Below are 25,933 nucleotides of genomic sequence, written 5' to 3' on the forward strand. Positions count from 1 at the left end.
ACATGTCCATGCAATGGAGCCTGATGGAGCTCGGAGCGGTGCGGTGACCTTCACAAGGCCACACAACAAATGCAGGACAAAACCAAGGCTGTAGGCACACAACAAGAAATGAAATAGATGAAGCTGCCTGGCAAAGGCTGGCTCCCGGTGGAGATGGCCCACAGGCACACATTGCCCAGGGCAGAACCAGGGGAAGGTTTAGAGAGAGAACTAGGGAGGATGTCTCCCTGGCTCCTTCCCTGAGAGAAGAAAGCTTTTCTTCCAACACCTCCTCCGCCTTCCCAGCTCCCTTCTCAAGATGGGGAACAGGGGGGCTGGTCCCCAGCAAGGGGTAGGGGCTCAAAGAGGAACAAAGAATGCAGAGAGGCTGGGGGACTCTGAGGTGAGGGCTTCAGTAGGAGGTAAGAGGCCCTGATGTGAGCAAGAAGGGAGCCCCTGGGAGGGACCCAGTGACTGGTGGGGGTTCGGAGAGAGGGAGGTGGGCATCTGTGAAGAGGGTGGGGGTTCAGCGAGAAGATGAGCGTTTGTACACTGGGGTGAGGGCTCCACGAGGGGAGGAGACCCAGAGAGGGGGCTGAAGGCACAGTGAGAAAATGAAGGCTCAGGGAGGACAAGGGTGTTCAGCGAGAGGGAGTGACGGGAGAGTGGGGAGTCAAGGGGAGACCCGTTAAGGGGTGTGGTCCCGGAGGTGGTGGGGTCTCTGTGAGGGGCCTGGAGTCTCAGAGAGAGAAGGGAACTCTGGAAGGAGATAAGGGCTTGCCATCCGGCAGGGGTCCGCAGTCTGCAGAGCCAGCCCTTGTTGGGGGGGGGGGCTCCCATCTCGGGTATTACCTCCGCCCCCGACTGCGGCGCAGGCGCGACCGAACCCGCTTTTGGTCTGCTGGCGCTCCGGCTCCGGCTCGACGGAGACAGAGAGCAGAGAGGTGAGCTCAGTCCTGCTCCACGCGGCGCGGCCCGACCCCCACCCCGCCTGCTCCGGGCTTCCCGGGAGCCCCCACCCCCGCCCGCATCCCCAGCTCGGGCCGGCCGGGTCCCGCCTCGAGCGGAACGGCAGCGCCCAAGCCCTGGTGAGCCTGGGCCTTTGGCAGGTGGGGTCTCAGGGAGAGAGCAAGGGGCAGCGACCGCAGGGGGGACAGGCTGGGCGGAGGCTTCCAAGGACAAAGACAAGGCCCGCACCCACCTCTCTACTGGAATTCCATTGTCGCCCGCCCGACTCAGTTTACCTCTGGGGGGAAGGATGCAGTTAATCTCGACCGGGGAATGGGGTGGGGGACGGGTCAGAAACATCGGCGCGGTGGGGGGCGGGGGGAGTTGGCCTGATTTCTCTGGCCTCCCCCCCCCCCCAGGAGTCGCCCCTTCTCCTGGCCGGGGAGCGCGGGATGCTGGAGTGGGCGGGTCTGGGGCCCTGGGCGGGAGGACTGGGTGTGGCCGCTCCAAGACCTGAGATTCCATCCATCTCCAAACCCTGGCGCCTGTCACCTTCCCGTGCGCCCGCCCCCCAGCGCCTACTCGCCGCAGTCTCCCCCCTGCCCCGGACTCTGGAGCCCCCTCCCCTTCCCGCTCCCTTCCCAACGAGCTCCTCCCCTCTCCCGCCCAGGGCCACCTCCCCAGCGGTTCCTATGGCAACCCATGTCCCGGGTACTCGCTCTGAGTCCTCAGCATTTTATCCTGTCCTCTGCCCGACCGCTTCCCTGCAACCCAAGAATGGGAGGGGGAGGGGCTCGGCCAAGGAGTGTCACCGTCAAGGTCACCTTTCTTCTCCAAGGCCCGCAAGATTGAGTGATTCTGTATATTTCAGGGAAGAGGACACTCAGTTCCAGGGGAGAAGCTAATGCAGGCCTGCCATCCCTGAACCCTCTTCCCACCCTCTCTCCTCCGGGTCTTTAATTAATAATGGTCACTGCACTAACTCTGACGGTCCCGCCGGCCCCATTCTTTCTCCCACCCTGGCTGCTGTGCCTTTGCCGCCCGGGGCGGTTCCCGCACTGGCCACGCCCCCTCAGAGTCCCCCCCCCCATCGCTCTCTCCTGCACTCTCTCTCGCCTTCTTTCTTTGCCTTTGCTTTTAGTATCTGCCTTTTCCTATTCTCGCTCAATTTTTCTTCCTTTTCTTCCTTCCTTCTTTTCTTCCATCCTTCTTTTCTTCCTTCCTTCCTCCCTCCCTTCTTCCCTCCTTCCCTCCCTCCCTCCCTCCCTTTCTCTCTTCCTTCCTTTTTCTTTCTTTAGCCTGAATTGTGGGTGAGGGCTGTGAAAAGCTGCGACTTACAGACAGGCATTAACTACAGCACTCCTGTGACTTGTGTGACTGTGTGTGTACACGTGTGTGTGTCTGTTTATGTGTCACTGTATGCGTGTGTGTGTTTCTCTGTGCTGTGTGTTCATCTGCATGTGTCTCGGTGTGGTATATAGTATGTGTGCCTGCCCAGGTGTGTCTCATTGTCGTGTTCCTGTGTCTGTGTGACTGTGTGTGTACACGTGTGTGTATCTGTTTATGTGTCACTGTATGCGTGCGTGTGTTTCTCTGTGCTGTGTGTTCATCTGCATGTGTCTCGGTGTGGTATATAGTATGTGTGCCTGCCCAGGTGTGTCTCATTGTCGTGTTCCTGTGTCTGTGTGGGCGAGTGTCTCAGTCTACCTGTGTGTACGTCTCTGTTTGCGGTGGGTGTAGCTGGTGAGCCTCTGTCCGCAAGGGTTTGAGGGCCACGTCTGATTGGAAACGAGAGGAGTAGAGGTGGCTGGAAACCTGTTTCACCCTTCAGTGTGAGCTCCTTGCTTTATTTACTCTGCCTGAAGACGCTCAGGGGGTGGGCAGGAGCCCAGTCCTTCCCCAGCACTGCCTGCACCTCCGACTTCGATTCTAGTCCTACCTGTGCTGTGTGTGGATGTGCAAGGAGCTTTCACTGCTAAGCCTCCCTCTGTGCGAAGAAGCATTCTTAGATAGGCTTCTCCAGAACTCTAACAGCCCTGGAGCCTGGGTCCCTAATCCCAAGGGCCCCTGACTTCCACCTCCTATGGAAAGGATATTTCTTGGGGCTTGGAGGTTGTAGCCTTCTGAGTGGCAGCCCTGGGGAGAGGCCTTGTAGGGCTTGGCAGCGTGGGGCGCTCTGCCTGATTGGACAAGTGTCAGCCAGGACAGGTACCCCCAAGAGTACCTGAGAGAGGGGGGACTTTGAAGAGGAGATGGGATGAGGACCTCTCACTCCAGACCTGGGGCTCAAGAAGTTCAGGATAAACATAATTACAGTAATACTAATAATCACAACAACTACCACCATTTCTTTTGGCACCAGAAGACACAATGACTGTACAAAGCAGGTATAATCATTAGCTTCGTTATACAGATGAGGAAATTGAAGCTCTAAGAGGTGAAGGCACTTGTCCAAGGTCACACAGCCAGAAAGTTCATGGATCTGGGATTCCATTCTAGACAGCAGGGTTCCAGAGCCCACTGTCCCAGCCACAAGTGGCCTCCAGAGCAAACACACACTTTTATGGACACCTGCAATTGCCAGGCACTAGGCAAATCACATCAGTGCACCGGCTCATTCACAGTGTACAAGGGAAGGCCAGGCCAGGCCTCCAGAAGGCCAGGCTGTGCTATGTGCATGGCACGTCTTAAATAGGAGGAGTAAATGGGGCACGAAGATTCAAGAACCTGGGAGGGTCACCATGGGCAGCCCTCGCTGACTCTTCCCTCTGCTGAACCTTGCCTACCCCACAGGGATCCATGATGCCGGGCTGTGACCGTTCCTGTGGTTGTAGCCGGGGCCTCAACGTGGAAGACGGCAAGTGGTACGGGGTCCGCTCCTATTTGCACCTCTTCTATGAGGACTGTGCGGGTACCGCCCTCAGCGATGACCCTGAGGGGCCTCCTGTCCTGTGTCCCCGTCGACCCTGGCCCTCACTGTGCTGGAAGGTAAGATCATAGGAGGAGCCTGACCAGGTGGTGGCGCAGTGGATAGAGCGTCGGACTGGGATGTGGAAGGACCCAGGTTCGAGACCCCGAGGTCGCCAGCTTGAGCGCGGGCTCATCTGGCTTGAGCAAAGAGCTCACCAGCTTGGACCCAAGGTTGCTGGCTCCAGCAGGGGGTTACTCGGTCTGCTGAAGGCCCACGGTCAAGGCACATGTGAGAAAGCAATCAATGAACAACTAAGAAGTCGCAACGCGCAACGAGAAACTGATGATTGATGCTTCTCATCTCTCTCCGTTCCTGTCTGTCTGTCCCTGTCTATCTCTGCCTCTGTAAAAAAAAAAAAAAAAAAAAAAAAAGATCATAGGAGGAGTAACTCCGGTGATTTCCTGTGGCTTCAAGGAAGAGATGGACCCCATGGGTAGAAAGAAAAAGCATGTTGTAGCAGTTAGGAGTCTTGCATGTTCCAGCGATAGAAAACCCAACGCAGATGGGTTTAAACAGTAAACGGAAGACACTGCTTATTTTATAGGAGGGACCAGAGGTGAGTGGCTTCAGGCAAAGTTCGATCCAGCAGTTCAAACCATCACACTGAGGACTCCAGATTTCTCTTAGCCTTCAGGGTTTCCATGGGGCTCCCACCCTTGCAGCCTGTCAGCTTCAGGTTCTTCCCACAAGTTCCCCAAATGGCTGCTGCTGTACCAACCCTCACACCCCCACTCCCAGCTCCTCACCATCCAGGGGAAATTGGAATTTCCTCTAGTGTTTCCTCCAGAAAAGAAACCATGGGTTTTATTTGTAGAAGTCCTGGCAAGTACTGCATTGACTCTGATTGGGTCACTTGCCCGACCCTGAACTAATTACTGTGGCCTGGGAGATGGTTTATGCTGACTGGCAGGGACGAGGGCTCAAGCCACCTAAATATTACTTGCTTCCCAGTGATTTATTGGGGGCACTGTTTCCAGGGCAATGGAAGACATAAGAGAAACAATTGATGTTCATATGAACCAGGGAGAGTGATCAGTTAGGGCTCGCCATGTGGGTGAGTGTATGGAGGAGGCAGTGAGCTGAGTCCCTACAATGGGCATAGCTCTCTGCTGAACACCAGAGGGAGACTGAGGCAGAGCATCCCTCCCCTCCGCTTTCAGAAGGCTTTACTCTAGTGGGGAGAGGAGGTGGCCACCTGCACAGAGCGAATGCACAGCCTCAGGCCAGGTGTGCAGAGGATGCCAGGAGAAGAAATGCTCTCTGTGCTTGGGTTAATCAAGGAAGATTTCCAGGAGGAAGTCAGTACATATTTTACACTTCTTTTTTTTTTTTTTTAGCATTTTCTAATTGCCAGGCAGTGTGCTAGGCTCCCGGGGACACAGAATTGAAGAAGACGTGGTTCCTGTCTGCAAGGAGCTCCTAGCTGTGGTTCGTTTAGTCATTCTGCAAGCATTCACTCAGCTACTACTCTCTACTAACACTGTGCTAGGCCTGGAGGACATCTAGTGAGCTGAAATGGACACAGTCCCTGCTCTCCTGGCTCTCTTAGCTCTCCGTCAAGTGGGGCAGGCAGACAGCACTTACATAGTAGCCAAAGCACATGTCCTAGTTTGCACCTGGGTGAGTGCTCTGAACACCGAATTGGCACAGCATTTACAGAGTGTAGAGCAGGTGATTTGACCCAATTGAGGGGTGTATCCTGGAAGGCTTCCCTGAGGAGGTGAGGTCTGAGATGAGCTCTGAGGGATATTTAGGAGTTCACCAGAGAGAGAGATAGAGATAGAGGGTAGATGGCACAGCGAGATAAGATAGGACCCAAATAATAATGGAGGGGGATTCAAGGTTGGCAAGAGAAACCCACTGTTAGGTGGAAGCCAGGAAGGAAACTAATCAAGATTCCAAATAGAACATGACAGTGGGTGCCCCTCGCCAGTTAGATCCTAGCAGGTGTGTTCTGTGATTCCCATCTCTCTCTCTCTCTTTTTTTCTTCAATTTTTAATGCTGTGATTCCCACCTCTAAAGATTGAATTAATGGGTTACTTTTAAGTCAAATGGGGGTCGAAGGTGATCCCTGGGCCTAGGGCCCTGGCTGACCCTGACTCCTTCTCAATCTGTCTGCCTCTCTCCAGATCAGCCTGTCCTCGGGGACCCTGCTTCTGCTGCTGGGCGTGGCAGCCCTGACCACCGGCTATGCCGTGCCCCCCAAGCTGGAGGGCATCGGAGAGGGTGAGTTCCTGGTGTTGGACCAGCGGGCAGCTGATTACAACCAGGCTCTGGACACCTGCCGCCGGGCAGGCACAGCGCTCTGCGTGGCAGCCGGGGTCCTGCTGGCCGTCTGCCTGTTCTGGGCCGTGACCGGCTGGCTGAGCCAGGACTCCAAGGCAGAGCCCCTGGACACCGAAGCCGAGAGCCATGTGGAGGTCTTCGGGGACGAGGCAGAGCAGCAGTTCTCCCCCATCTTCCGTGACGCCAGCAGCCAGCCCTGGTTCTCGCCGCCCGCCAGCCCCTTTGGGCCATCTTCTGTGCAGACCGTCCAGCCCAAGCGAGACTCGTGAGCTGCCCACGTGGCCAGAGGGGGCGCCAGAGCCAGAGGGCGGACCCTTCCTCCTCCTGCCACCACCCCACCCTCCCACTGTCTCCTTCTCTTCTCCCTTTCAGCAGGGACCCTCTGTCCACGTTGCCGGAAGTTCTCAACCCCAGGTCAGAAAACCTGGCTCTCACACCCCCGTGCCCATTCCCAGGGGGTAGGACCCCTGCTCCTCCAAGATGCCAACCTCCTCCAAGCTCATTCAAAACTTCCCAACAACTCCTCCTTCAGGGACAGAAAGTATCTCCCTCAACCTGCCCCCACTCTTTCCTCAGTGTGACGGCGCCCAAGCCCCCTTCCCTTGCAGACCACCACTTCCTGTGTCTGCGTGATCAGGAGTTTGGACCACCAGATTCTCGAGTCCTGTGACTTTCCTGTTCGCCCCTGATAGAAGTATCACCCTCTCTAGGCAGAGAATGAATGGGTGTGTGGCAGGGGAGCAGGGTCATTCTCAGGGACTGACTCCTCCCTCCGTTGGCGTAACCAGGACGCCTCGGGATGGGTCAAAGGTGGTCGCTGGACTTCCTGTCCAGGATGGTGCAAAGACATTCCCTGCCTAGAGTGTGTTTTCTTCGTGCATTCTGGCGTCCAAAACCCTGCGCCTACCCCATCCCCGCTGTTACGAGCCCGGAGCCCCGGTTCACAGAAGAGGTGGCTGAGGGAGGGTGGCAGTCTGCAAGAACTCCGACCACATCTGCAGAATCCTCCTGGGCCAGCTCTTGTTTTACAGCTGCTGCAGGACCGGCACCATCTGGCTTTCATGAGACCCCCCACGGGCTGGGGACAGGCTCTGCCTAGAGAGATCGTCTCAAGTTCTGCTGGTCCCAGGTGGCTCAGAAAATACTCTGAACGGGAATCCTTACATGGTCTCTAAGAGCCCGGGGACGGGAAAACTGGGATGTCTTTGTTCCTCACAGTGCCCCACCTACAAACTATCACCCACAGGTGATGCGTCAACTCCGTTCTCTGCCACTAGGGGGAGTTCCAAGACAGCTGGAAAGAGATGTTATGGACCACACCCTTACCCTCGGGTCTCAGTGTCACCACCAGCCTTGAGGAGCCTCCTGGGGTTGGGGGGGGGGGGTCTTCAATCCTCCCCACCAGGCAGACCCCACTGCCCTTGTGCCACAAGCCATGCTCCCCGCCCCCATTCTGCACCTCTTCCACCCTGCCTTCCCGTTCAATAAACAGCTGGGGTGGATACTGACGTTGTTTCTTTTCTTCCTGACCACTGGGGTCAGGGGGAGGGAGGAGAGACTGCCATGTGTGCTAGGCACTTAAACCCATTATTTCTATCTGCTCCTCATGAGCAAGGAGATTATTATGTTCACTTTATAAATGAGGTAACTAATGGTCAGAGAAGCGAAGCCACTGGGATGAAGTTGAATTTGAATGCTTGCCTGATGGGAAGAAACTTTCTCAGCCATCCTGACAGCCCACTGCCCCCAGCCCTGAGAGAAAAGGAGGGCAAGGACAGTTTCAGGAGGGAGCTGGAGCCGAAGGTGATGAGAACAGCTGGCCACCGCTGGGACTCCTTGGGGCCCAGGTGTTGTTCTCGGTGATACAGACTCCATGCGCTCCTGTGCTGTCTGTATCAGAGAACAGCAGCTCCGGCCTCCCGGTTGCTCCAGCCAAATCCTTGGCATCATCCTTGATTCCCCTCTTTCCTCAAACTCTGAATCCAATCCATCAGCAAGTCCTTTGCCTCAACCTTGGAAATTTACCCTGTACCCAACCAGCTCCCACCAACCTCACCTGGCCTGCTTCTCCCTGGTCTCCCTGCTGCCCGAGTCTCCATCCCCATGTCTGATCTGCACAGATCAATCCTGTTATAATGTTAGTTAGGTCGTGTAACCTCCTCTGCTCAGTATCCGCCCATGGCCCCCAGCTCACTCAGAGTAAAAGCCAAAGTCATTAGACTTCCAGCCTGCAGAACCGTGAGAGAATACATTTTTGTTGTTTTAAGCCACGTAGTGCGAGGTGCTTTGTACAGCAGCGGTAGGACACAGGCCACAAACTGGTGCAGCCGGCAACAAAGGCCAAGTGGCAACATCAAAGTGGAAAACATGGCCCTCGCCCGTTGGCTCAGTGGTAGAGTGTCGGCATGGCTTGTGGATGTCCCAGGTTCAATTCCCAGTCAGGGCACACAGGAGAAGTGTCCATCTGCTTCTCCACCCCTCCCTCTCTTGCTTCTCTCTCTCTCTCTCTCTCTCTCTCTCCCCTTCCTGCAGCCATAGCTCAATTGGAACTAATTGGCCTGGGGTGCCGAGGATGGCTTCTGTCTTAGGTAATAAGAAGAACTCGATTGCTGAGCAACGGAGCATCAGCCCAGATGGGCAGAGCATCTCCCCCTAGTGGGCTTGCCAGGTGGATTCTGGTGGGGGTGCATGTGGGAGTCTGTCTCTCTGCCTCCCCTCACCGAATTAAAAAAAAAGAAAAAGCAAAGTGGAAAACACATGCCCTTTGATCTCTCCTTCTTGTGCAGGTATAGCTATAGGTTTAATTGTACAGGCTGGAACATGGCAGCTTTGTTTGTAACAGAAAACATCTGGGAGCAACCTAAACGTTCATTGCGAGGCGGCTAGGTAATAAAGCACGGTACAGTTACACACTGGAACACTACGTAAAAGAATGAGAAGGCTCTTTATGTAGTGATCTGCACCCGTCTCCAAGTTGTATTGTTAGGAGAAAAGGTGTGAGGTGCGGAATACTATGAATACTTCTAAACCATTTGTGCAAAAAGGACATTTAGGGGCCTTGCTTGTACATGCATAACATCTCTATTGTTTCGTTTGTCCTTGGACAGGGGCCTGGGGCCTGGGTGACTTGGGACGAGGGTGGGAGGCAGGCTCGTACCCATCTAGAATTTTGAACCATGTATACAATTAATTAAATATTTAAAAACAGAATTTGTATATTTGCACTTACTTTGCTAGTGATTTTTTTTTTTAGCAGCTACATCTATTGAGCATCTACTCTGTGTAAGTAAGTAAAGACAGGGCTCAGAGAAGTGAAGTGGCCCGTCCAAGGTCACACAGCTAGTAAGTTGCTGTGTTTCAAACCCTGGTCCCGTGACGTTAGCGAGTAGAGTCTGCCTCCACTGCTGTGCAGTTGTGTTCATAAGTGCACGCATGTGCCATGGTTGGACTCCCACACTGACATTCCCTGTGACCTTGGACACACCACATCCTCTTCGGGACCACATCCTCATGTGTCTATCTGTTCACAGGTGTGCTCTGTGGGTGTGTGGTGATAAAACCAGTGACTCTTGGCCTTGCTCCAAGTCAACCTGGGTTAGTGTCACTGAGGGCTGTAAGCTTCCTGTCCCAGCCCTGCCAAGCCCCAGAGCACATGACTCAAAGCCCAGCCCTGGGCACTGCGCCATCAGGAGCCGGGTGATGGAAGAACTGATAGGATTTCATAAGCATCTGGCCCAGGACATGTGGTCAGAGCATGGAGAAGGAGACAGGAAAACAGGATGTCCACTGGGGTGTGCACTTGGCAGGGCTCACGGGCCAGGTTGGGCTGGAGAAGAGCTGCCAAGACCAGGCATCGAACGCGGCACTCAGCGGATACCTGCTGGGGCGGGGGGAGAGGGAGCAGGATTGATCGCGGCATTGCCTCGTGCCGATCCTGGGGGCCTTGAGTGAGCAAGAGCGTGAAGGAAGGGCGAAACCAGTAATGGAGGACGCAGGAAGGGTGTGAGCTTATCTTCACAAATCTTGAGCGCCCTGAGTGGGGCTCTGTGAGCTTGGGGGGCAGGGTGGACACAGCCGTGCCTCTGCAAAGCAGAGCGCTCAAGTGACGCCAGTCAGGCCGGGTGCAAAGTGACTCAGACACGTGAGCAGTCATCGGCATGTCTGGGGGAGCAAGAGGGTGCCAAAGAGTGCCCTGGCCAGGTAGCTCAGTTAGGAAGAGCATCGTCCTGATACACTAAGGGTGCGAGTTCGAATCCCTAGTCTGGGCACATACAAGAATCAACCAGGGAGTTCTGGCCGGTTTGGCTCAGCGGTAGAGCGTCGGCCTGGCGTGCGGGGGACCCGGGTTCGATTCCCAGCCAGGACACATAGGAGAAGCGCCCATTTGCTTCTCCACCCCCCACCCCCTCCTTCCTCTTTGTCTCTCTCTTCCCCTCCCACAGCCGAGGCTCCATTGGAGCAAAGATGGCCTGGGCGCTGGGGATGGCTCCTTGGCCTCTGCCCCAGGCGCTAGAGTGGCTCTGGTTGCAACACAGCGACGCCCCGGAGGGACAGAGCATCGCCCCCTGGTGGGCAGAGCGTCGCCCCTGGTGGGCGTACCGGGTGGATCCCGGTCGGGCGCATGCGGGAGTCTGTCTGACTGTCTCTCCCCGTTTCCAGCTTCAGAAAAATCCAAAAAAAAAAAATAATAATAATCAACCAGGGAGTGCATAAGTGGAAAAGCGAATTGATGTTCCTTTCTTTCTTTTTCTCATCCTCTCTTTCTAAAAATCAATAAAAAATTTAAAAAATTGTTTTTTTAAGCGTGTACAAGCCTGGCCTGTGGTGGCACAGTGGATAGAGTGTGTCTCAAAGACACCTCAAACTCAACACGACCACAATCAAATCTGCGGTCCTCTTCAGAACACCCTTCTCCTCTTATTTGACGACAGCGATGTCCTTGCAGCTGTGTGGGGTGAGGAATGAATTAATAACAGGTGGAGGGATTTAATCCGTTCAACGATCTGCTGAGCACTAACTGTGCCCGAGACTATACCAAGGTCTGGAGATACACTGCTGAGTCTTAGGAGAGCTGACAGGTTAGTGGGGGAGACAGGTATATGGGTGTATAACATAGGTGATTCATTATATATTATGACCATATAATAATTACATATAGTTAAATAGAAATATATTTCCGAACTATAATATATACTTTGAAGGGAAAGAACAAGGTACTCTGAGAGGGAATCACACGAATGGGTGACGGAAAACGGGTAATGAACGGGGAGGTGGAGGTGGATGGGACTTGGGCCAGGCTGCTTTACCGGAACCGGAACCGTCTCACCGGCCACAGGCAGCATCCATTTGCAGATCCGGGGCCTCCCCAAACCCCGCCTGCCGCTCTAACCTCTAACCTCAGAGAGATTGTCCTCTCTCCTTGCCCTGACTCAGCACTGCCCGGGGGCCCATCCCCAGTGGCCCTGGCTGGCTCTACACCTGGCTCCACCCTGCTGAGTCACAGTGTGGGGCTGGTCAGAGGACAGCTCCGTGAAGCCCCCACCAGTTCAACTCGGCTCTTCGGCCATCCTCAACCTGGAAGGGGGGTAAAACGACGAGAAGGGAGACCAGCAGGTGCCAAGCCCTGTGCCCAAGCACTGCTCTCCTGATTCTTGAGAGAGTATCCCTGACCAGGCCTCGGCTCCAGTGAGGGTTTGTCTGGGGACTGTGGTCAAGGGTAATGAATTAGAGCTAAGTGTGTCTGCAGGATTGTATCTTTGTCAGGAGTTACGGCTGGACTTTAGGTCAGGGGTCAGGGGCCAGTGTGGGAGAAGGGGGGTGCCCTGTCAGTGACCAAGTCAACGCTCAGTTTGGGGCTGGGGTCAAGATCTGGCCACAGGGAGGGGCAATGTTCAGGGCTCAGTGATCAGGCTATGTCCACGGTTTCCGGTCGGAGTCCAGCTGGAGTCCAAAGTCAGGGGATCAGGCTCAGTCTACGACCGGAGTCAAGGATCAGGGCTCAGTCAGCGTCCCGGGCCCAGTCTCTTTCTCCAGGGTGGCCTGAGCGGGTGGAGGCTTGGCTCTGGATTCCTTAAGGAGCTCCTTCTGGCCTCAAGTTCCATCCCCCAGGCAGATGAATGTGCACCTGCCCCAAACCCTGTCCTCTGTCTGTGGTCTGCGGGCTCTCCCAGACCACTCCCTGAGGGCCAGGCCTGGGGTGGTGTTCCCTACAAGGCCTGGCAGTCCTCCTTCTGGCACCTCAGGGAACCAGAGTGGGGTAAGGGCTATGGGGCAGTGTTCCGTGCCTGATCCAGGAGGGCGCCTTGCGCAAGGTGTTCTGATGCAACCGGCTGCAGGTCGAACACCTCGACACCCCCTCTGACTTCCCATCCCACGTTACAAGCTTTTCTCAGAAAGGGAAGGGCTGGGCAGCGGCCTGGGTTGAATACACACAGAGTCCCTCTCCTTCCCTAGCCCTGGTGGCTTTGGGACGGGACCGCAGGAGGCAGGCAGGCAGGAAGGGATCGTATGACAGCATTTCATCAGCGAGTCCAGGATTAGGAGGGGCTGGAGCTGGGGTTTCCTCCTGCTCCTAGCTGGAAGGTAACAAGAGAACCAGGAACCCTGGAAGTTTGGAGGACCCTACCCTTGACACACACAGCAGTAATTGTGTGGCTGAGGCCAGGGAGGGACTGGTGGCCGCCCAAGGTCACCCAACTCTCAGAGGCAAGGTCAGATCCAGAAAGCAACTCTCCTCCCAGGTGCAGTTTCTAGCTCCTCCCCCCACAGGTTTGGGAGAGGACCCCTCACCCTGAGGAGGGCACGGGACCTCCCCAGGAACTCCAATCCATCTCATGGAGGCTCCCAAAACAGCGGACTGACACGGGCTTTGAAACGACACCGACCTGGTTTAAATCCCCCTGGCTTGCTGTGTGACCCCGGGCAGGTTAATTCTGACACCTGTTTGTTTTTTCATTTGTACGAAGGGCATCGCTTCATCCCTGGCACGCAGGGTTGTGGTCAGGATTACAGGAGAGAGCAGAGAAGGACAGAGCCCAGACCTGCCCCACGGGGCTGCTCAGGAAATGACTCCCTACCTCTCCTTTTAAATCAAACCTCGGTAGGTGGCTCTCAGGGGATGTGCGTCTGGGAACTGGGGGAGAGGTGGCAGTCTGGGCTTTGTGGAAATGACAGTAGCCCCGTATCCAGTGTTTACCAGGTGCTAGGAACTTTTCTAAACACTCTGCGTGTATGAACTCATTTAACTTCCATTCAATCCAGTAACCATTACAAAGAACAATAAGCCGTTTAATTAAGCCTGTCAGAAGGATACCGTTATCAGTTCTACTGTACGGATTTAGGCTCCGGGTCTCAGAGTAGCTAAGTGACTTGCTCAGTGTCATACAACTAGTTTAGAACAAGGAGGTGTAACAAAGCAGTGGACAAAGACCACCCAAGCATTGAGCTAGAGCAGCAGGCTTCTAATGGCCTGCCCACTCCCTCACTGCTCAGGCCAGTGATGTCACCTCTCTGAGCCTCGGTTCCCTCATCTCCCTCCCTCCAGGGGTGAAAGCAGTGACTTGGCAGGAGGTTAGAGGATGCAGTGCGATGAGGTAAGGGAAGCAGCTACCCAGGGCCATGCTCCATCCACGGGCACAAGAATTACATTCTTTGCAAAGAAAACCCAGGGTCAACGGGCAGACGCAGCAAGATCTCCCAGGGGGCCTGTGGCTTGTACTGGGCCACCGAGGGGTTGATGCTGCCCAGGCGCTGGCCTGCCTGTCTTTCCTGGCGCCGGGCCTAAGCCACAGTCAGGGTTTCTGCAAAGCCCCTGGGAGACCCCAGAGAAGGGGGTGGTGCCCAGTCTCCTATTAAAGGGCTCCCCAAGAGGAGCACAGGCTGGAACTGCAACTCTTGAATCACCGACCATCTTTCCCAAGTCGATTGGCCCGAATCCATGACCTGTATTGGTTCTTCCCCTCCTTGGAGAATAGCCCTCTGACTTCCTGCCCTCTGCGCAGAGAATCTGAGCCTGGGCTCTTCAGAACCGCAGCAAAATTACCTGACCAGGTGGTGGCGCAGTGGATAGACAGCAGACCTAGGCTGCTGAGGACCCAGGTTCTAAACCAAGCCCCCTTCCCCAGGTTGCCAGCTTGAGCAAGGGGCCACCGGCATGGTGGCCTCTTGCCAGTGTGGGCACTGGGGTCAGCAGCCCAGCTTCAAATCCGAATCCACCTCACCCAGGGAGCTGGGTGGTTTTGAGTAAATCCCTCCCCGTGACTCATCTGCAGCATGGAGGTGACAGCACCCACCTCACAGTTCCTTTAGTGTCTCAGGGCCTTTGCACTTACTTTTTCTGCTGTCTCCCCCTCACATCTTTGCACTTATCATCCCTTTTCTTCCTTAAGATTCTACTTTAAGCATCACCTTCCTGATAATTCCTACTGAAAATATCCACCCATTCCTCATATCTGGAGAACAAATCTATTTTATTCAAGAAAATACATGACCCTTATACTCTATTTTAAATGAGCTTGGTTTATTGACTTTTATTTTCTTGGTACTGGTCTGTCTCTCCACTGATTTACAGAGTCCATGAGGGTGGGGATAAATCAGTCTTGTCACCAATGAGTTCCCTGAATTAACAACATGACACAGACCCTAGTCGGTTGGCTCAGTGGTAGAGCATCAGCCTGGCGTGTGGAAGTCCCTGGTTCAATTCCTGGTCAGGGCACACAGGAGACACACCCTCCTGCAACCATGGCTCAAATGGTTCGAGCAAAGTTGGCCCTGGGTGCAGAGGATGGCTCCATGGGCTCCGCCTCAAGGTGCTAAAATAGCTCGGTTGCTGAGCAATGGAGTGGTGGCCTAGACAGGTAGAGGATTCCTGGTAGGGGGCTTGCCAGGTGGATCCCTGTCTGGGTGCATGCGGGAGTCTGCAACTCCCCGCCTCTCATTTAATAATAAAAAATAAGTAAGTAAGTAAATAAATAAAAACAACATGACACAGCATGAAACAAAGTTAGGAATGTGTAAATAAACCCAGCAGAGCAGCAGCTTCATAGGTGCTCAGAAGACAACCATCTCTGCCTTTCTCTGCGCCTTACCGCTGTGGGACCTTCCAACCCGAGTCTAAGTGTAGAAAACGAATTCATTTATCCCTCCCAGGCAGGGGAGTCCCCAGGGCTAAATGAGATCCCAGAATCCCCTGCTGTGCTCTGAAGGCTCTGAGACACAGGTGAGCTGGTCCCTGGGGTTCTGGAACCAGGGAAACAAAGGGTGACTCCCTCTCTCTCTCTCTCCTGTTCAACCTCTGCCTGAGGAGTTTGGTTTTTTGTTCGTTTGTTTGTTTTAGAGAGACAGAGAGAGAGTCAGAGAGAGGGTTAGAGAGAGGGATAGATAGGGACAGACAGACAGGAACGGAGAGAGATGAGAAGCATCAATCATCAGTTTTTTGTTGTGGCACTTTAGTTGTTCATTGATTGCTTTCTCATATGTGCCTTGACCGCGGGCCTTCAGCAGACTGAGTGACCCCTTGCTCGAGCCAGTGACCTTGGGTCCAAGCTGGTGAGCTTTTGCTCAAACCAGATGAGCCCGTGCACAAGCTGGCGACCTTGGGGTCTCGAACCTGGGTTCTCCACATCCCATTCAGACGCTCTATCCACTGCGTCACCGCTGAGGAGTTATTTTTTGACACTGGTATATTCCAACATCAAGGCCTAAAAAAAGGCCTGGCTGGATAGATAGTTCCATCGACAGGGGTAGTCAACCTTTTTATACCTACCGCCCACTTTTGTATCTTCGTTAGTAGTAAAATTTTCTAACCACCCACCTGTTCCACAGTAATGGTGATTTTTACTTTATAAAATTTATAAAGCAGAGTTACAGCAAGTTAAAGCATAGAATAATAATTACTTACCAAGTACTTTATGTCGGATTTTCGCTAAGTTTGGCAGAATAAATCTTTATAAAACAACTTACTATAGTTAAATCTATCTTTTTATTTATACTTTGGTTGCTACTCTACCGCCCACCATGAAAGCTGGAACGCCCACTAGTGGGCAGTGGGGACCAGGTTGACTACCACTGAGTTAGAGCATCATCCATCCCCATATGCAAAGGTTACAAGTTCGATTCCAGGTCAGCGTACATACAGGAACAGATTGATGTTTTTCTCTCTCAAATCAAGAAATAAATAAAAGACTTAAAAAGGATCTCCACTGAAAGGTGTTGGATTCCTGGCTCTGCACAGGGATGTTTCACTCACTAAGCAGCAGGTACCACCTGGGCCTGCCAGGTCTGGGCTGCAAGTCCTGTTATAGGTGGCTTCCCCTCTCTGAGCTTCCATTGTGCCCATTCCTTTTTATTGAGCATCTGCAGAATGCCCCACACTATTCTGAGCATTTTGCATGTATTAACCCAAGTGACAACCCTATGAAGTGAGTGCTGTGCTATGTATAAGCTCATTTTTTAGAGGAGGAAACTTACCGGTAAGTAGGGTTTTTAGTAGCTTTCCTGAGCTAGCACAGTGGGTCTAGGCAGAGGTGGGGTGCACTCTTACGCAGGCTGGTTTTAGGGTGCTTGCCCTTAACCATTAGGCAGCACAGCCTCTATCAAATGAATGCTATGAAGTCTACTTACCTTCGGGATTCCCCAGGGCACTGCACTGGCCCTTTGGAGCCTAGAGTCAGTTCCGACAAGTCTGTGGTGTTTGCCAAGTTTCCGGGCGGCTTTCCCCTAGTTGGGCCAGGGGCTGCACCTTAGTACGGGGATACGGGAGCTTCCTGCCTGCCAAGAGTTCTCTAAAGGTTTAATGAAGCAATGGTGAGAATGGGCTTCACGAACAGGAAGCATCCGTGAGACTGTCTTGGTTTGCTCTTTTTCTCCTGGACACCGTCCTGAGAAAGAAGGACGTTCTTCCCATCGCACAGATGGGGAAACTGAAACTCAGAAAAGCAAGAACGCTGTTTTCCAAGATGACAGGAAGAGTCTGGAGCTGGTGTCTACACTCAGACTTCAGGCGAGAGGGGCAGGGAGTGGACTTAGAAGACGGGAGAGGCGAGCGGCGCCCCGGGCTGGCGCGCAGACCCAGCGGGAGCGGTAGGAGGCGGGGCGGGGCGCGCTGGGGCACGACCTCGGGGGGCGGAGCGCCGGGGATGGTGCAATCCGCCGCCGGAGCGCATCAGGCGGCGTCTGATTAGCTCAGGTTTACATCACCCGGGCCGGGGCCGGAGCCTGGCGCCCGGCGTCTTCGAGGCACTTGCAACGGAAGCGGCGGCGGCTCCGCACACGTCGGGCTGTTGGGGGTCGAGGCCAGAGCTCCAACGGACCCTGAGCTCAGTCACAGCGGAGCGGACCCCCAGTCCACCCAGGGTGCCCAGGTGACTCTGCGCTCGAGCGGCAACAGCAGCCCGCCGCACGAGGGCCAGGTACCCGGCAGAGGGCCAGGGGCGGATGGGTTGGAGAGGCCGCCGGACAGAGGGTTGCCCGGGAGCCTCCGGGAGGCTGCGGGCCGTCGCATGTTAGACACATGCACACACACACAGCTTTTGACAAACCCGCTGTCGGGGGGTGGAGGGACGCGATCTGTGCCGAGGTGACGCGCTCTGCGGGGCTTAGGGTCGCCTGATTGTGCCCAACTTCGGCTGGAGTGAGGATGCTCCCCCCAGCTGTGGCAGCTGTGGCCCGGGGAGAAGGGAGTCAGGCGTCCCAGTGTCGCCCCGAGAGAGGTGTGCTGTTGTGTGTGTTTGGAGGTGAGCGTGGGGCGGGAGAGCCGTGTGGCTTGGTTTGGGAAGATCTGTATGTGAGGGTCTGGGAGAGGACTGGGGGTACTGTGTGTAGGGTCTGTGTCACTGTGGGGGTGTGCTTGCGGGGCTCAGCGTGAGCCTGTGGGATCTGGGTGGGAATGTGTCTCGGGATTCTGTGCCTTCGTGGTCGGTGAGAGCTGCAGGGACGGCCGAGCACCTGGTGGCAGGTGTTGACTGTGCGGGGGAAACCGGCTGGGGCGGGGCGGGGCTGTCCTGGGGGCGGGACCCCCCGCGTGGGAGCTCGCATGCAGCGCGCGAGTTGCGGCGCCACGGGCAGTGCCGCGCGTCCGGCGCAGGTGTGCGCCCAGCGGTGTGTCTACAGGCTGGCATGTTGCACTGTGCGCGCGTGTGTTTTGTTTCTGCAGAGGGTGTATGTTGTACCTACAGACTGGGGCCCCGGGCCACCCCTTCCCCAAACCCTGAGGCCCAGCCTCCTTCCCTTTGTCTCACCCCCTCCAGGTCTTCCTGCCGCCTTTGAGTTCCCCCAGGACTTTCTGTCCTGGGACATCAGGAGCCGCTGCTTCCACTCCCAAGGGAGGAGGAGCCTGACTTTGGGAGGCTGGGCGAGGCCGTGACTGTCCTAGGCCAGCAGGGTGTGTGCGCGCGCGCATGTGCGTGTGCGTGTGCGCGCGTGTGCGTGTGTGTGTGTTGTGTCAGATTGTGTGTAGCCTTGTTGCTATCATCGGGCTGCCGTGAGTGTGATAGCTGGGAGCTCTATATGTGTGTGTACGTGCACACTTGCCCATGGAGGGAGACGTGTGTGTCACATAATGATGTGTGTGCCCCTCTCTGCTGATGTGTGTCTAGGCTCGCTGGCTTGGACAAAGTGTTTTTGAGGGATGTGTGTGCACTTGTCTGCCCTGTTGTGCGTTTGGAATGACCTGCCCATCTGCTCCCCCCTCCTTCCACCACCATTACCAGGGTGTCAGGGATTAGGGGCTGCCTCCCTCCTGTGGAGGAAATCCCTCAGTCTTGCCTGCAAAGTCCCTTGTTCATCTATAGACTCAGGTACTGTGGTCCAGGGGGCTGGGGTATCCAAGGCCCCGCCAGGCTCTAAGCTTGGAAAGGGTAAACGCAGCCTGGGGTGTTGGTACCACCAGGAGAGAACCACTCCAGGGTGTCTCTGCTTCGCAGGGCACAAAGCATCGACACAGCCAGGGACTGTCTTGCTTGACTCAGAAAAGCCAGTGAGGTAGGGAGTGTCATCCTAGCCTCATCCCTAGGGAGGTGTCTGAGACTCCCAAGGGTAGCACTTAAGTCATCTTCAGCTATGAAAAATAACAGTTATCTACTGCTCACATAAGTTAGGGGATATTTCAAAATGAATATGAAGCAGTAAAAAAGGAAGCGTTTGATTTCTTTTTATTAAACAAGAACATCAGAAAAGCAAGCGACAAGTCAAAGAAAGTCGGTCGATTATGCAAACGAGATGCAAACCCAACTTTTATTTCATTGGTGAAAATCCACTCTACAAAAGGCTGAAAGTACTGGAGTATCTGCACGTTCCCTGGTCCCTTAATTTTGGGGAGCAGTTTAATTTATGTAAGCAGTCCCCTTATGAGGGACATTCAATTATTTCTATATCATGGACTGCAGGAATAACCTCGTACTTGTATCATTACATCAGTGTGTAGAGAGTTTCCTGGTCCTTTCTCTGAACTGTATAGTACTCAGCTCTATGGCTATACCATGATGTTTTAACTAGCCCCCTACTGCTAGACATTGGGGATGCTTCCTGCCTTTTACTATGAGACACAAGGCTCTGAGAAACAGACTTATACATATTTAATTTTTGGATGAGCATTTAAAACATTTTTTTTAATTTATTGATTTTAGAGAGGACAGGAAAAAAAAGAGAAAAAAACATCAGTTTGTAGTTTCACTTATTTATGCATTCATTGATTGATTCTTGTATGCGCCCTGACCCGTGAACCTAACTTGCAACCTTGGTGTATCGGGCAGGCACTCTAACCAACTGAGCGAGTTAGCCAGGGTGCAAGCATTTTCATTGCAGGATAAATCCCGGAAGAGGGACCCCCAGTCAAGGGTGTGTGCAGTTGTCAGTCTGAGGCACACTGCCAAACGACCCTCTGTACAAGTTGTGCCAGTGGCCCTCCCACCAGCAGGGAAAGACGGGGCCCACCAGACCCCCTCACTGTCGTGTTTTTCTCTCCTTTCTAGATGCGAGCCTCCCCTCTTGTCGCTCCTATGGGTGCTCCCTCCAGGAAGAAGAAGTTGAAGTTGGACCGAGACCCCGAGGGTCCCACCCAGAAACAAGCTGGAAGTGGACCCCAGCCCAGGCTGCCCCCCTGCACACTGCCCCCGAGCCCACCGCCTGCTCCGGTCTGTGTTCCTGCTGTGACCCCTGCCTCCCGGCTGGGGCCCTATGTCCTCCTGGAGCCCCAGGAGAGTGGCCGGGCCTGCCGGGCCCTGCACCGCCCCACACGCACAGAGTATGTCTGCCAGGTATGTGCCCAGGGGGCCACCTCCCCCAGCATCACAGCAAACCTGGAAGGATTGGCCGCAGAGGATTGTCAGGGCCGAGGCCTTCTTATATTCCTTGGGTCCTGTGCCAAGTGAGGTGCCCAGTGGCCGGCAGAAGTAGGGATGAATGAAAGCGTGGGCAGCGTGAATTCTAGAGATTGGAAGCTATGATATCAGATGACGACGGGCATAAAGTTACTTCTGTGTCATCTGGTCTTTTGGATTTCCCTGCTTTCAGGTTATTTTTGTTTGAGTTGCCTGTTATTTTTCAATTATCTTATTTTATTATTATTTTTTATGTCTTCTGAAGTGAGAAGCTGGGAAAGCAGAGAGATAGACTCCCACGTGTGCCCTGAGGGGTACCCACCCGGCATACCCACCAGGGGACGATGCTCTGCCCATCTGGGGCTGCTGCTCCATCGGCTACTGAGCTATTTTAGCACCTGAGGCGAAGGCCATGGAGCCATCCTCAGCGCCTGGGGCCAACTTGCTCCAACCGAGCCATGGTTGCAGAAGGAGAAGAGAGAGAGATAGAGAGAGAGAGGGGAGAAGAAGAGGGGTGGAGAAGTGGATGGTTGCTTCTCCTGTGTGCCCTGACCAGGAATTGAACCATGGACATCCACATGCCTGATGGACACTCTACTGCTGAACCAACCGGCCAGGGCCTTATTTTTCAATTATCTCAAGTTCAGGGTCATATAAGGTAACAGTTAAGAGCACTTCATGGCTGTGTGGCCTCTCAGCTTTGTCAGGGTTGAGTGGCTTGCTGCTGAGGCGCTTGGCACAGTGCTTAGCACCCTGCAGGGGTAGTCAACCTTTTTAGAAAAACCGCCCACTTTTGCAGTGCTGGTCAACCTGGTCCCTAATGCCCACTAGTGGGCGGTCCAGCTTTCATGGTGGGGGTAGCAGAACAACCAAAAGGCACCACGATTGGCCCACCATGAAAGCTGGACTGCCCACTAGTGGGTGGTAGGGACCAGGTTGACCAGCACTGCAAAAGTGGGCGGTTTTTCTAAAAAGGTTGACTACCCCTGGAAGGGTCAGCTGTGACTGTTTACAAGGCCAGCCTGGGCTCCATGTGGTCCCCACCTGTGCTCACGCCATGCCCCGCCCACAGGTGTACCAGGCCTGCGAGGCCTTGGCGGTGCTGGAGCCCTACTCGCGGCTGCCTCCCCACACGCATGTGGCACGGCCAGCAGAGGTCCTGGCGGACACACATCACCTTTACGCCTTTTTCCCACGACCTCATGGGGACATGCACAGCCTGGTGCGCTGCCGCCGCCGCCTGCCTGAGCCCGAGGCCGCCGGGCTCTTCCGCCAGATGGTGTCCGCCGTGGCGCACTGTCACCAGCACGGTCTAGTCCTACGGGACCTCAAGCTGCGTCGCTTTGTCTTCACCGACTGTGAGAGGTGAGTGCGGCAACAGAGAACCCACCCACAGACACACTCAAGAGGTGAGGCATAATGGGGAAACTGAGACTCAAGAAGGCAAAGTAGCTTACACAAAAAATGAAGAAGCCTGAACTAGGACCACTGCCTGATCCCCAGGGTAAAGGTGATTCCGTCCTGTGGGAAGCCCCTTGGACTGGAGCGTTGCCTTTGTGGTGGTAGCCACAGGGGTGAGAGCATGGCTGCATGTCTAAGTTGGCCTGGGTCCTTACAAATATGAGGTAGTCACTATTATTGTCCCCATATGGCAGGTGAGGAAACTGAGGCCCAGAGACATCAGTAATGCCTAAGATCTCATAGCTCAATAAATAGTAGAGCTAGGATTTGAACCTATGAACCTAGATATCACTTGAGTGCCAGTGACTGACGAGCTGCAGCTGAGCCAGTGACCCATTGCTCGAGCCAGGGACCTTGGGCTCAAGCCAGTGACCACTGGGTCTTTCCTATGATCTCACACTCAAGCCAGCAACCCTGCACTCAAGCTGGAGACCCCGCGCTCAAGCCAGTGACCTTGGGGTTTCGAACCTGGGTCCTCAGCATCCCAGGCTGAGGCTCTATCCACTCTACCACCATCTGGTCAGGCCCTACTGAACTTTTAAAAAAACTTTTATTTTCAAATACTATTAGACTTTCAGAAAATTTGCAAAATATAGTCCAAAGAGTTCCCACTTTTCCTTCGTCTACTTTTCCCTAAGGTTAACGTCTCGCATGACCATAATACAACAACCAAAACCAACACATTAACCTTGGTCTCTTACTAGTAACTAAACTACAGATGGATTCAGATCTCACTAGCTTCCCACTATGTCCTGTTTTTGCCCAGGGTCCACACCAAGTCCCCACCCGGCATTCACCAATCTTGTCTCCTTAGTCTCCTCCAGTGACACAGGTCCTCCGTCTTTTCTTGTCTGTCTTGACCTTGATGTTTTTGAAGAGCACCAGCCAGTCAGTTATTTTGTCTGAGAGTGATTTTCTATTTTATGCTTTCCTTCTATGTTTATACGGAAAACACACACATACACACACACACACACCCCACGCCTTTAGGAAGAAGTGGAATGTAAAATAAATAATGATCTTTAAGCTACTGCACAACTTCAAATCATTTTGAGCTTAGGGTGGGCGCAACACGCCCAGACCTCCCAGAGGTGAGAAAGGGCTTCTTTCTCTTTTCAAGACAATGGTTTGAAAAGCACTGTTGTTAGAAGGGAGGTAGAGTCAGACAGACCTGGGTTCAAATCCTGATTTTATTTTTAGCCTGTTCTTTGGCCTTGAGCAATGCCCAAGCCTTGATTTCTGCATCTGTAAAATGGGCCAATAATGCTAACATTAATCCCTGCAGCTCCCGTGCTGTGATTCACAGGCTTGAGCAACGCGGTTTGTGAGATGCTGGCAGGCACCCAGGCAGTGGTGCCGTAGGAATAAGAAGAGCTGTGAGAATAGAATGCTTATTATTAAAGTAATCTAGAGTGCTCCGTGGGGGTTGTTTTAGGCAGAAGTTGCAAATGGCGCGCTACCCGCAAATTTGGGGGAGGGCTACATACATGTTCATTTGTTTTCAATTGAAGTAGGTTGCCAATATTTCAAAAACTGGGACTTTTTAGTTAACAGGATTTCCGGCTCCTCTTGGAGAAAAGTGGGAATGTGGGACCCCCTTGGGAACTATCTGAGCCGTTGCTGGCACTGGCTCTGGTGGGAAAGAGCCAGGGTTCAAATCCCGGCCTTGTGCCCCATGGTTGTAAAACGGTGTCTTTCTCACAGGTTGTATGAGAACGAAATGAGATGCGCCCGCTAGGCAGGGTTTGTGCCGAGTAATTTGGCCCAATCTGGCTTCCTATTTCTCTCATTTTATTTATATTACCTGCCTGGCCCCTGAAGTTTGTGTCTGTTTTCAGAGAGGGTTACTGCCCTCGGCCCCCTCCGCCAGGGATGGTTGGGAATTGTGTTCCTTGCAGCGTCCTAGCTCAAAGGAATTGCTCTGAGCTATTGACCTTGAGCAATGGTGTAACCTCTCTGAGCCTGGATCTTGGCTTAACCTCTTTGAGCCTGGGCTTCCTTGTCTGTAAAATGGGCTCAATCTTGCAGCCACACAGGCCTGGCTCATTCATGTCTGCCAAGTGGTGGCAGGCACTCGGGAAGCAGGTGACATTCAGGTTGATGGCGTGGGACGGCGGCTTGGGAGTTCGGGCAGGGGCTGAGCCCTCCGTCTCTCTCCCTGCCGCAGGACCCGGCTGGCGCTGGAGAACCTGGACGACGCCTGCGTGCTGACCGGGCCAGACGATTCCCTGTGGGACAAGCACGCGTGCCCTGCTTATGTGGGTCCTGAGATCCTCAGCGCGCGGGCGTCCTACTCCGGCAAGGCGGCGGATGTCTGGAGCCTGGGCGTGGCGCTCTTCACCATGCTGGCGGGCCACTACCCCTTCCAGGACTCCGAGCCTGCCCTGCTCTTCGGCAAGATCCGCCGTGGGGCCTATGCCCTGCCCCAGGGCCTCTCGGCCACGGCCCGCTGCCTGGTCCGCTGCCTGCTCCGCCGGGAGCCGACCGAGAGGCTCAAGGCCTCGGGGATCCTGCTGCACCCCTGGCTGCGGGAGAACCTGGCCCCCTCAGTCCCGTCCCGAGCGCCCCTCCGGGAGGCTGACCAGGTGGTCCCCGAAGGGCCAGGGCTGGAGGAGGTCGAGGAAGAAGAGGGAGGACGGGAGGTGGGTTTATATGGCTAGGGCTGCCGACCAGACTCTCAGCTGTGAACTGGGGGTTGAGTTTGGGGCGTCTCCAAGCTCTCCCCTGCATCTTTTTCTTTCTTTTCTTTTCTTTTTTATTTTATTTATTGATTTTATAGGGCAGGGAGCAAGAAGTATCAATTCATAGTTCCTTCAGTTTATTTGTTCATTGCTCGCTTGCCGTTTGTTGAATGTGCCTTGACTGGGCAAGCCCGGGGTTTCGAACCGGTGACCGCAGCCTTCCAGGTCGGCCCTCTATCCACTGCGCCACCACAGGTCAGGCTCTCCTGCATTTTTGAGCTGAGACAAACCTTAAGTGCCTTCTAGGAGGGAGACAAGAGGAGAGGCGAGTGTGCCGTGTGCTGTATGCACGCCTGTGTGGTTCGCACACCTGTGTTGTTCACCGACCTGGGCACACGGGCTTGTGCATTCGCCATGCCGCTCCTGGGAGCTCTCTGTGCGCCCTGTTCTAGGGGCTGAGAGCACAGCTCCGAACAAGAGACAAAGCTGATGCTCATGGGGCTGGCAGAGCTTTTCCAGGCCCGCAGGCCAGTGTCTGACCTGGGCTGGGTGCGCCCAGTGCAGGTGATGGCATCCGCTCGGGCTGGCACCCCGGCACCTGTCATGAGACAATCCCTTTCACAGACAACCTAGCTGCCTTTGTATCGTGTGCCCTTCAGAGAGAGGGCGGAACCTGTGCCAAAGGCTCCAGGCCTCGCCCCTGAAGCTTGGGGCGCCAGAACCCAGGCTGTGCTGGGATGCTGCCCCAGCAGCTGTGTGCTCTGGGCCAGGAAGGCCCTGTCCAGGCCTGAGCCAAGGCTGTAGGTGGGGAGATCGGCGTACAAATTGTGAGGCGGGTCCTCACCTGACTCTTGGAGTAGGGTGGAATGAGGGGCCAGGCCCACCAGCCTCAGTGGCCCCTGACCTGAGCATCGGAGTTGGGGGTCAGGATTCGGTGGGCTCTGTCTCCTGGCCTCCTGGAAAGTCCTAGGACCAGTTCTGGGGACACTTGGGGACCAGGACTTCACATCAGCACTGTAGATTTTGGATACCATGAGTATATATTTTTACCTTGTGCCGAATAAAGAAGTTACGAAATACTTTTATTCTCCCAGCCCTGTCTTCTGTCTTCTCTTGCCAGTTTTTCTTGCTTCCCAAACCAGCCCCACAGTGAGTCCTCTGTGCTCCCTCTCTTTCTTCTGGGGTAATATTTGACTGCAAGTAACTAAAACCCTCAGTCAAAGCAGCTTAAAAAAGAAGGAAATGTATTTCATACAAAGCAAGAAGTCAACAGGTGGGTGGGTTTCAGGGC

The 25,933-nt window shown here is 54.4% G+C and overlaps 2 protein-coding genes across 5 annotated transcripts; both read left to right on the top strand.

Moving 5' to 3' along the window:
- Positions 1-835: 835 nt before the first annotated feature.
- On the top strand, positions 836-7,693 carry NRSN2 (neurensin 2). Of its 2 annotated transcripts, none has more exons than XM_066235153.1 (3): positions 836-923; positions 3,721-3,915; positions 6,029-7,693. In XM_066235153.1, the coding sequence occupies exons 2-3, from the start codon at positions 3,727-3,729 to the stop codon at positions 6,452-6,454; spliced, it is 615 nt and encodes a 204-aa protein (XP_066091250.1). In that variant the 5' UTR covers positions 836-923; positions 3,721-3,726; the 3' UTR covers positions 6,455-7,693. The 2 variants fall into 2 exon arrangements, with proteins under 2 accessions (XP_066091250.1, XP_066091249.1); XM_066235152.1 differs by lacking the exon at positions 836-923 and adding an exon at positions 1,019-1,067.
- A 9,669-nt stretch (positions 7,694-17,362) lies between these two features.
- Positions 17,363-25,719, top strand: TRIB3 (tribbles pseudokinase 3). 3 transcript variants are annotated; one of them, XM_066236895.1, is made up of 4 exons: positions 17,363-17,593; positions 20,153-20,437; positions 21,573-21,865; positions 24,129-25,719. In XM_066236895.1, exons 2-4 carry the CDS (start codon positions 20,153-20,155, stop codon positions 24,619-24,621), a joined length of 1,071 nt encoding a protein of 356 aa, XP_066092992.1. In that variant the 5' UTR covers positions 17,363-17,593; the 3' UTR covers positions 24,622-25,719. The 3 variants fall into 3 exon arrangements, with proteins under 3 accessions (XP_066092992.1, XP_066092993.1, XP_066092994.1); XM_066236896.1 differs by having other exon boundaries at positions 17,363-17,545; XM_066236897.1 differs by lacking the exon at positions 17,363-17,593 and adding an exon at positions 18,438-18,564.
- The last annotated feature ends 214 nt before the right edge of the window (positions 25,720-25,933 follow it).

The sequence above is a fragment of the Saccopteryx bilineata genome, chromosome 6, assembly GCF_036850765.1.
Source record: "Saccopteryx bilineata isolate mSacBil1 chromosome 6, mSacBil1_pri_phased_curated, whole genome shotgun sequence".
Lineage (NCBI taxonomy): Eukaryota > Metazoa > Chordata > Mammalia > Chiroptera > Emballonuridae > Saccopteryx > Saccopteryx bilineata.

Coding starts and splice junctions, on each gene's coding strand:
- NRSN2 (XM_066235153.1), top strand. CDS start 3,727: ATGATGCCGGGCTGTGACCGTTCCTGTGGTTGTAGCCGGGGCCTCAAC. Junction 3,916..6,028: donor GGCCCTCACTGTGCTGGAAG/GTAAGATCATAG, acceptor GCCTCTCTCCAG/ATCAGCCTGTCCTCGGGGAC.
- TRIB3 (XM_066236895.1), top strand. CDS start 20,153: ATGCGAGCCTCCCCTCTTGTCGCTCCTATGGGTGCTCCCTCCAGGAAG. Junction 20,438..21,572: donor GCACAGAGTATGTCTGCCAG/GTATGTGCCCAG, acceptor CCCCGCCCACAG/GTGTACCAGGCCTGCGAGGC. Junction 21,866..24,128: donor GTCTTCACCGACTGTGAGAG/GTGAGTGCGGCA, acceptor TCCCTGCCGCAG/GACCCGGCTGGCGCTGGAGA.